Genomic DNA, 11,204 nt, shown 5'->3' with positions numbered 1-11,204 from the left:
ATGAATTAATTTCAACGAATTTGAAAGATAAAACTGTATAGATAGAAAGTAACTAAAACTTTTGTCTATTTTAAGTAGTTCTGAAAGATGTTTCTGCTATGAATTAATTAAATTATGATTAGAAATGTGTATATGATTGTATGAAATTAATTTCAGAGGAATTATTTCTTGTCTTGTAAACACTTAAAATTTCCCCCCTGATCGGTAATCTCTTATTATTCTATAAACTTCCGCAATGAAATAAGGAAAAAAAACATTTTTATTTAATATGATGCCTTTTTTAATTTTCAATGTTACATCTAACTTTTTGTCGTAATATAATTCAGTACTAAATTAATATGGTTAAAATATTTTTGACGAGTTTTTCAAGTTTAGTTTTATTAAGATCTATGCAACACTTCCTTCAAATATGTAAATTATAATTATTATGAGATGTACTTGCATATCAATAAATCTACAGGTCGAATCCGCTATATGCCTTTGAATTCAGTCCATACTTTAGTTGTGGACTTCTTATAGGTATCTTCTGTCTGCTGACTGGTTTACTATTCCCTTGGTCAGCAGTTTTAAACCATGTGTTGCATAACCTTCCATTCAAGTGAAAAGTTCCTAAAAATGTATATTCTGCATGGTAATGTTGAGAAAACTAATTTTAAAGATTTAAAATGATACTAATTTGAAAACCGTAATATCTAATATTACTAAGACTTACAACTTAGTAAATCCTTTAGTGAAACTCGTCCCTGCAAGTTAAAAGTATGGCTTCGCTAGGTACGTGTACAGTCTTGTGGTAAAGCAACAGGAAATAACGTCCCATAAGTTCCGCAGTTTTGCACACACACGTATGGTTATATTCATCAAATATGAAATACTTAAGAAGTTATATATCTTGCAATATTTGAAATTTTCAACAAAGTTTCTAATTTTTAATAAAACATCATTGTCTAAAGAAGTTAATAAAAACATTTGTGTAACTTTAGTCATCTTCACTAGACTAATAGATGAAAAATGTTCAGATTAAACAGTACCTAAATAAAACGTTAAATCGTGCACTTTTTCAAATTTCCTTTTGCAACTAAGTTTTATAAAATGTGCAATTTTCTTTTTTTCCTAAATATAAAAATTGAAAACTGATTTAAAATTCAAATATTGATATTGTTATTCGCTTGACTACAAAACCATTCCACCCTTTTCACTTCCGTTGGAGATAGAAAACTTCGTAATGTAATAAATATATCTATGATAACGCCCTCTACAATGTATATATATATGTATCGAAGCAACGCTAAATGTTGATAATCGCTGGTCGTTTCATTCCTTAGGTTTTTTGGTGTAGAAAGAGCTGTACGTTGTGTTATATACATGTACATTATTTGTGGTAAGGTTAGAAGTCGTCGAAATACAATCAAAACTAAAGATTATATTACATGCCACCTAAGTTGTTCAAGCGGTGTATATATATAACAAATAAAGTTAACAAAATGAGCTCCAGTTATTTACTTTCTGTTTTGTCAGTAACTATCGTGATGACTATAACTTATGGAAACTTGCTGACGTTCCTGCAACTTCCAGAATATGATGGCGTAGACAGAGTGTGTCGACTCTCCGAAAGGAATTTCACCTCAAAGGTCAACTCTGCTGGCTTAACGGTTGTTGTATTTCATAAAGAAATTCAAGGTTTAAGATGCCCACGTGAAAATTTGTTTGCTCAGGTGAGACTTAAGTTAGGTTTAAACTGTGACTAGTATTGGTGTGGTTGTGTGGACTCTAACCCCTACTTTCCTGCCTTCCACCCCCAAAGTTGATTCTTTTTTTCTATAAGTTCTCACTCTCGTCTCTTAACACAATGGTTAACCCCCCCCAAAAAAAAAAAAAAAAAACTCTAAACTTGTCTTACAAAACTCTTTGTTAATGAATCTCTTCCTTTCTAACGTTTTCTAACTAATGTTTTTAAACTTATTCGAATACACCCGCACATAATTGTTAAATTTCGAACATATCTCTAAAGAAACTAATATTGATCGTTGTTGGAACTTTTGAAGTTTAACACTAACGGCTGTCTTCCAACAATGCTTAGCAGAATCTTAGTTTGTAGCTGACGGACCACTACTGTAACTTAGCCTAATAACAAATTTATAAATATACAACTGATCTCTAGCCCATAAGATGTCTTTCTGATCTAAATTGTATTTTCTATATTACTTCTAAATAGTCACATTTTTCCTTTTTTAAATAACTTGCTAAGAGAACTAGAGCAGTTTTCCAAGTGACAAGAGAAAAACGAGTGGCTCTACAGATCAAAACATGCGATACTGCATTTCGAAATAAACCCCGCCCCTTCCAAGAAACCAACCAAATTGTAGAAACATTGAGAACTTCCTTTCTATACTTTTCCTCCAAATGTTGAGTTTCACTAATTACTTGTAATGTGTGAAGTAGGCTGGAGAGAAAGTTCATGGTTGTGGGTGTGTTTGTTCAATTAAATAGGAGTGACGATAGGATAATTCTAAAACTGTAATGCTGTGTAGGCTACTTAAACGCCGTAGCCACTCCAACAAATATTTTCTTGTTTAAGACTACTACTACAGAAAGAATTCCAAAGAAACTACCTCGGAATAAAACAAATCCTAAAAAGACAAGCGACGATTAACTTAAGTGATTCTTGAACAAGCCAAACTCCTTATAAGGACTTTCTTGTTCAAGATTTTCAGTGATGTCGAGAAACCCACTTGTTGAGAAATTTATATGCAAAAACGGCTCGTTTGGGTTGAGAAAATATTTTACATAGAAGAGCGAACAACGTTTCGACCTTCTTCGGTCATTGTCAGGTTCACAAGGGGCGGGGTTTATTTCGAAATGCAGTGAACCTGACGATGACCGAAGAAGGTCGAAACGTTGTTCGCTCTTCTATGTAAAATATTTTCTCAACCCAAACGAGCCGTTTTTGCATATAAATTGTTCAAGATTTTGTCATTAGCGTTTCAAATGTGAATTATCTTTAATAGCAAAAATATATTTTGTTGCTATTAATAAAAAGCAAAACAAACTTAAACATAACTACTGCATACCAATATTAAAGGACCTTCGTAACAAAAGGGAATCTTAAATAACGACTCATAATTAATTTAGACAGAATAAGTTAATACAGGATTTCTTTTATTACTTATCTTTCTACTCTAGCAATATCAAACATGGGTCTCGCATATACCCGATTTGACTTTATTACTCCATCTTTTACAGTCTACTTTCACTTGGTAGTTATATTGTCCACAACAGACTTCTCATCCTTATTTGTGGTTCTAGTAACAATAAAGAGCGTCGGAAAATATTCGGTTCGTATGATCCATTTTTGAATGAATCAAGCTCCTTTTGGTTTATGGAAATAATTAAGCGCTTTTAAAATCTAGAATAAAAGTCAAACTATTACATCCTCTTGAACCCAGAAGGTTAAGGTAGAGTTTTGAAATTGTTTCATTGGTAATGAAACTGGAATCTTAACGTAATGTTCTTGCACCTTTTTAATTTTCTTTCTCGAAATACTTGATGCTTAAAGCAGTCTGAGAATAACTTATGGGTTATAAATTTTAAAATGTATATTTAAAGAAACATCTAAATTAAGGAATTTTAAACTTTTGTAGTAATACGCACGCACGTCCAGACTTCCAACTAGTCTGTCTTCAGTTTACCAGTACTTAACATGCTACTTTGTAAATACGTATCTCTAATACAAATTGGAAGTCTGGACGTGTGTGTTTGTACTATAAACTATTATTTTGTCTTAATTTTAGATATTTGTTTCCTACGGGAAACTAGTAATTATGTCATAATCTAAACGTTTTCCGTAGCAATTGGTAAGTGAAAAGACTCGTGTCGGTTAATGAATTAATAAGTAAAGCAGTTAGTTCATGACTAACTAGACGGTGAAAACGTGATCTTTACCAAAATTTTTGTATTTGAGTTAGTTGTAACGTCTAACGAATTATTCACATAATTAAAAAACTAATGGTACCAAGCAGATAATAGCACTGTTTATGTAAGAATGGTTCGGATTGCTCATCAAAACAATACTTTAAGTATCTCTTCAATAGGTCGTCAAAACTCTACAATACTATATGGTGTTTCCTTTTATAACAGTATCTTGGTCATGACTGAGTCGCAAGCTCTGGTAATGTCTGTAAATATCGTAAAGTTTGAATTTCTTGTTCTGCTTCCTTTTTACTAGATAATTCAAACCAAAACAATGGTGTCACCTAAGTTCACTGAGGTTACGTTTTAATCAGTATAGTGTAAACTATGTTTAGTACTTGAAGGAACATTTAAGTACTTACATGGTAAACCAGCAATTACCATCCACTTTTATTTAAACAATTAAAGTACAGTTGGAACCTCCTAGTTAAGTTGTATTTATAATATGTGTATTGAAACACTGCATTAAAAAACCCCAAGCAAAGTGGTAGAAAAAAAAATCGATGTCGAGATGGCTAAAAAAAACTACAAACGAGACGAGAGAGATGGCATTCACATCATCATCATCCTACGTAACTTGCACTACTGTGAAAGAATTTTTCACAGTTTGTAATCCTAACATTTGCTTCCTTTCTCAGTTACTTTTACCTGTCAACCTGTACTTCGCAATATTTTTACCAAGTAACCCACAAGGATGTTACTACAGTAACTATAGTGAGCTTAATATTACTTAAACAAAAACTGTCAAACAGAAAATGCTATTTGTTCATAAAATGAAATTAGAATAAACCTGACCAATTTACCAACGTTATTTTGCAGGAAAATATCTAGTTAATGAACCTGACATGTACCATAGGGGTGTCGGAAAATCTAGAACCACAGGTACATCAATGTATTCTACATGGTGCAAAACAAATCTGAAGACGTTATTTCCTGTCATAAGCAATGGTCCGATAGTGGTTGCGAATCCATTGTTTCGGATGTTCTTAGATTTTCCCTCTGTACACATGGTCATTATATTCGGCGTGTTTCTGTTGCCACACAGCAGAATAACAACTTCTCAATTTCTGACAGCGTTACAGTAAGTCAAGTATTTGAAATCCAGAAACTGCAAATAGTCTGTAGTTCCACACTTCTGAGGCACCCTCTATATATTTTAAAAAGCTGATATGTTAATGTGAACTTAAGTGAAATACTGTAACATGCTCCTAAATTTTCATTTCTAGATTACAGCTCAGCTGTTGATTGGAAGAAAAATCAGTATTTGCGAAATGCCAGTTTCAGCTCTAAATATTCTTCCACACGCAGAGCTTGAAGGTAACGTTTACGTAATTTTACACTTTAATTAGTTCATTACAACGTAGAAGTTTCAAAACTTAGTTGAATTACTTTAATATATTTAAACTTTCGACATTTTTTAAAATCCTAAACTCTCAAAAGGCTTCAGATTTTTCACTTAAAACCTGAATGAAAGTTTAACGTCATTCACGTTAAATCGGAGACCACTTAAGTAATAATAACGTAAGACTGAACATTCTTCAATTACTGTGAATTTCCAGGTGTTCTGTATACCCTATAATACTAGTACAATGATAACCACCTGTAGCTAGTTTTAACTTAACACTGTCGCAACCATTTAGTGGTGTGGTATTACTTAATGTAGGCTGTTAATCTGTATTAGTTAAACCCTCGGATGGCGATGTTCACATATATCGAGAAGGAAAGAGAACTCTTTACCACGGACGGAGAACTGCGGCCTCTCTCCTTTCCTTTTTACTTCAGGTGATGTATATTTTCTAAGTTTTTTTTTTTGTTTCTTTTAATTATCTATTATAAAAAAAAAAAAATCATTGTATAATTTTATTTTTATCTAATATTAACTGTATACGTACTCTTATTCCATTGCGTAACTACATTTATTTGCACGCATTCATCGAAGTGCTGCCAGCTGGTGAGAATTTGTATTTGTTCCAGAGAATTTCTGTACTACACGGTAAACGAACATCGTATCAGTACTTAACTCTTCAAATACTTGACAGTACGTCACTTCAAATTTGAATTTTAATACTTAAGTGGGTAAATATAGGTCTTTTTTTTTTATTTGCTTTTTTTCAACTTAGTTGACTATACATAGATTTGTCTTGCTAAGTGGTGGATGAATTTTCATCGTATGTAAAATGAATTTAAGTTCTAAGAATTGCTTTAAATGCCTCTAACTGAAACAGCTTAGGGTAATCTTATTATCCATACGGTAGGTTAATTCGTCTGAAGTTAAAGTAATTTCGGGCAAATTGGACAAGATGGCTTTTGACAACGTCAATCAACCAAAAGTTGTCGGTTTTTTCATGAAGGAAACACCAGGTAAGACACGTAACTAAAACGTAATATTTTAAACTACTCGGACTGAACGTTATCAAAGTTTCTTGTACCGAATCTACTGAAAACCTTAACTTGTGCTCGTGTTCTGTTTCTCTTGTTTTTCCTTTCTCTCTCGTTATTGTTTCACAAACTCCTTTTGGTTTGTTGTCTTTTCTTTTGATCTTTTATCTACTTATCAATATTTCAAGTCTTTTATGTAACATTGTAATTTTCACACCATTTGTATTGCTGCAACAGTTTTGCTTTCGTAGGCCTACGTATTACTGATTTATACAAGCTATCCAGTTTATAACCTCACATTTTCAATAAACTAGTAAAACTTGACGTAATCTAATTACTCTCGTGTTCCAAAAAAAAAAACATCTGAGAATTTAGCAGTGCAGAGCGGTAAATTCGCACCTCCAATTTATTTTGCATGTCTAAACCACAGTATTAACTTGTTAAACATGACGGAAAGAAAAATCGTGGGAGATGGGTAATGCCTCAAATTAATACTCGTACAGTTATTCGAAGCAATAGTAGCCTTTGTTATTTTCAACAATCGCCATTTTAACCTTATTACACAAGCATATCTATAATCAAAATTATACACACTTTAAAAGTCTTCTAAATACTAAAGAGGTTTCAATTATCGGTGTAGTAGCGGTTCATCAGAATTTTGTTGAAATACTTAGTTTTTATAATACTAAATTTATTACTTGTAACGTTTTTGTTTGTTTTTTTAACATATACACGAATCCAATATGGTAAGTTTTGAAATCTCGCCAGCTTTGCTATCATTCGCTAAAACTCTATCCTCTACTTTTCAGATTTCCTAGCTTACCAAGAGGCAGCGAAATCTTTCTTGCCATCTGTTCCATTTTACGTCACGTTTGACAGAACGGTAATTCAGTCTTTTTTTAACAATGGTTGGTGTCTACTTTTAATCATTCAGTATCGAATGCTTCTTTACGTTACTACCTAAGCAATGCATTTTAAAGTAACGTTCAATAATCAATGCATTAATAAAATGATTTATCGCAGGTTGCTAAGCACTTGAAGCTGGATACAGTTGGTGTAATCCATCTCGTAAGGCCGTTTGAAAAACAACCAGTTTCTTGTCCTCGTAACGCAAGTACCACTTACATTTATATAACGAATCCGACAGCCAGTTGTCTCTCTTTAACAAAGACATGAAAAGAGTTGTTTCAACATCGGGATTTTAAACTCATTTTCGAAACTTGTGTTTGTTTCGTTCTTTCCTTCGATATTGAATATTATTCCACTTGAATAAATTTTATATGTAACAAAGTATTATAAACAATTTTTTTTAATACTGCAAGAAATTATTCGTTTATTTAAATTAAATTCTCATTTTAAGTCATTTTGCTTGATTTTATTAACTTCTATCTAAAAATGGTTCAACAAAGTGTAGCTATTTTTTTCTTTTCTTTTTAAAGATGAAAAGATACTTGTTCATACTTCCAATTCTGTATTTTGTAACAACGTAACATTTGGATGATAGACATTAAATTAAATACATTTTTATTTTGTTTCCAGCCAGCAATCACTGCAGATATTGAAGCATTTGTAAGAATAAACAAAGGTTCTATTTTGACTAAACTCAACGAACACAACTTTTATGACCCAGAGGTAGTTAAAAATCTAAATATTCAATACTATATTGATTAGTTTAACTGCAAATTTTTAATGTGTAAAATTACTTTTTATCGCTTTCTTTTAATATACGTACTAAACCCACTACTAAGATTCCTTCAGTTTATATATAACTGAATACTGAACTACTACTACTACTACTACTACTACAATATGTATGACTTGAGTATATTTCGCGTTCCAGCTAGTCGACCCAAGCAAGATGTTAGTACTTGCTATTGGAGAAGAAGCATCGCCACTAGGGAATTACCTCTATCACCTGTTGACTAAAGTAATTAAGAACAACATTAACAACACAGACTTTCGGAACCTAAGCATCATCTGGATTGAACCCCAAATATTTCCCTTTGTATATGTGGTAAGTTTAGTTTCATGCTTCGCAATGTGTTTGTTTTCATGTTCAACAAAACCCTAATTAATGCTTTTAACTCTAAATAGAAGTGGCGCTATCTATAAAACTTTTATTTTCTACTTCCTTAGGTAATGGACAAACTGCAGTCAACATTCGATGTTACTCCACAATTTCCTACGATTGGTGCTGTGAACTTCACGAATGTAAGAATGGTGTTCATATTAATTTTGGACAACCAGTTATAGTATAAATATAATCAATGACTATATGGAAAATATTACCTCCAAATACAATGGAATCTTTTGTATTACATATGCAATAGTTTCTGGGCTTAGGTTAGTGGTTAAATAGTTTCTGGGCTTAGGTTAGTGGTTAAAGTGCAGAACTGTGAATTTGAGGATTCAGTTTGCATGTCGTTGTCACAAATGTAAGTTTAAGTCTTACTTTATTTTATAAGCACTGTCAATGGATATTGACTCATTTTCCCCCTCTCCCAAACCTCGATTAAAAATTTCCAAAAGTAATCCTCGGATATCTTTGTTATATTTTGTGAATGTTAACTATGTTATGACGGCAAATGTCTTTTTATACTGTTTTTTAGAACCTCGCGACCTGGTTTAATACAAGTCTCTTCAATACAACTGCTGATAAAACTGCTGATGAACAAAATCTCCTGGTTCTACAAGACTGGTTGTACCAAATGCTCAACAACACGTTCATTTCACAACCCTCGGGTAAAGCGCTCTGTTATTTAATGAAGTGTAGTTACAACTCGTACACAAAGAATATCTAGAATAGTACTACTTTCTTATGTCCTTGAGTTAACATTTAACTAAACCTTCTTGATATGAAAATAACTTTGTAAGAAATGTTACTAATTCTGTACATCACAACGACGCTTCTGGCACATTAACTTTTTCACAACAAATTATGAATGCTACTTTCATTCTCCTAACGAGAAGTTTAATTCTAAAAATGGAACTTCTGATATCTGGTTATTCAAAATGTCGCGCTTATTCAACTTATTTTTGCCCACCATTTTGAATGTTTCGTTTTATTCATGATTAGTGTAAATGGAACATTCGTAGAACCTTCTTGGAGGTAAAACTAAATCTTCCATTCCCTTAAAAAAGAAGCCCCAGCCGCCATAATGCAAAGTCGTCGGGCACAAATAGCTCATTTTTACCTTTTTAAAGTGTCTTTTCGAAATTGTCCCAAAGCCTAATTTGACTTTCATTTCGCAGATATTATCCTACGTTTGCCAAACCATGAGGGTAAATAATCGTTTTAGTAGGTGTAGCATGCACGCACGCATATGCAATTATTTCCCTCTTCCACACCTTCTCCACTTCACATCGTTAATTTGTGCCTCACTTTCTAGGTCTTCAGAGTTTTCAGAAAATGCCCCAGTCCCAAATAGTGCCAGAAGGAACCGACCTGGTTCTGGAATGCGTCATAACAAACCCTATTGGAGATTGTCTATGGATGAAGAATGGTCACAATATTGGCTTTAACCTCAACCGCTTTCCCCAGTACTCGTGGGATGGAGAAAGACTTAATGGAGACTGTAGTCTTAAAATCGCAGATGCCACCAAAGGACGGGATGATGGAGAATGGGTATGTGAAGTCACTGGAGATGTTAAAAATCCCACTATAACTTCTACGTCTGCAATTATCATTATTACAGGTAAATCTCTTGTATCATTTGATCTATTTAATCATTCTAAAACTTCAATATGAAGTCTTCTTGTTGTGTATTTCTCGTAATGTGGGTTACTGTCATTGTTAACACTGTATGTAGTGAGAATTATAAAATACTCCAAAAGGACTTCAACAATTGTTAATGTGCATAATAACCTTTTTTTTTTTTTTTTTCATTTGTAGGATCGGAGAAGACGGAACTATAACAAAGAATACTTGGTCCGATTTTATTTTTTTTTTTCAGTAATGTTAACTATTCAAACAGACTTCATCCATGATATATTTGAACCTTCAAGATGTGTGGTAAAGTGGCTACAAAACTAACATTCGTTTTGGTTAATAACATATTGGACAATTACTCTATTTATTGACCGGATTTACTAGGGACGTTAAACATTCCTTACTAATTATCGGACTTGTCGTCCCTTCACTTCACTATGAGGGAGGGGTGGATGATCGCATTATTCAAAAATAACCTGCTTTCATAAGTGTTCTATAGAAATTTCATAGTGACCCTACTAAGTGATTCAGTATAATTTAGGTTTTGCTTACAATTATTAACTTTGATCACTTCAATATTTTTTTTTAGTTTTTTTAACAATGACTGCTAATAAATGAAAAATGGTTCTAAAGGTTTCTTCGTCTTCCATTATAAAGTATGTAGTCTAAATAAGTTAATACGTAGAGGAGTTATTAGTTTTCTACCAATCTGAGAATGTGTAGTCAGATCAATAACTTAAACCTACAACCAATGAAAGACAAACTAACATTTCTAATCAAAACTATAATGCTCGATATTATCCAATCAAAATTGTTTCATTTATTTGTAGCTTCCTTAGTTCTAATAATCATGTGATGATAACACTGGTTACATCAAAACGTCAATGAACACAGAATGGTTTACTTATTATATACAAAACATTTTAGATCCATTGGTGGCTTAAAGAATTTTCATAACTTTCCTCTTGTGTTCTTGTAAAAGTATATATTCTAGATGATCAAATAAACGTTGCTTTTCGCCTTCTATAAGTGTTTTGTTTTATTAACACGTGACATCCATTAGTAGATATTCGTCCACCATAGCAGATGTAGTCAGGTATTTAATTTGGAAAGCGTAAATGTAAGTCTTGTTTTCTCATTTGAAAAACAA

At 32.5% G+C, this 11,204-nt stretch overlaps 1 protein-coding gene across 6 annotated transcripts; it reads left to right on the top strand.

The window, feature by feature from the left end:
• Window positions 1-600: 600 nt before the first annotated feature.
• On the top strand, window positions 601-11,084 carry LOC143255394 (calsequestrin-1-like). Of its 6 annotated transcripts, none has more exons than XM_076510993.1 (13): window positions 601-631; window positions 1,516-1,712; window positions 5,193-5,283; window positions 5,648-5,748; window positions 6,222-6,327; window positions 7,155-7,228; window positions 7,369-7,455; window positions 7,885-7,977; window positions 8,186-8,359; window positions 8,482-8,556; window positions 8,955-9,087; window positions 9,735-10,040; window positions 10,238-11,084. In XM_076510993.1, exons 1-13 carry the CDS (start codon window positions 616-618, stop codon window positions 10,258-10,260), a joined length of 1,476 nt encoding a protein of 491 aa, XP_076367108.1. In that variant the 5' UTR covers window positions 601-615; the 3' UTR covers window positions 10,261-11,084. The 6 variants fall into 6 exon arrangements, with proteins under 6 accessions (XP_076367108.1, XP_076367111.1, XP_076367110.1 ...); XM_076510996.1 differs by lacking the exon at window positions 601-631 and adding an exon at window positions 744-771; XM_076510995.1 differs by lacking the exon at window positions 601-631 and adding an exon at window positions 1,261-1,378 and having other exon boundaries at window positions 7,369-7,459; window positions 7,889-7,977.
• Window positions 11,085-11,204: the final 120 nt, after the last annotated feature.

Source organism: Tachypleus tridentatus, chromosome 7 (genome assembly GCF_004210375.1).
Source record: "Tachypleus tridentatus isolate NWPU-2018 chromosome 7, ASM421037v1, whole genome shotgun sequence".
In the NCBI taxonomy this organism is placed as follows: Eukaryota; Metazoa; Arthropoda; class Merostomata; order Xiphosura; family Limulidae; genus Tachypleus; species Tachypleus tridentatus.
Note: the sequence above shows the minus strand (reverse complement) of the source record. Positions and strands in the feature narration are given on the sequence as shown.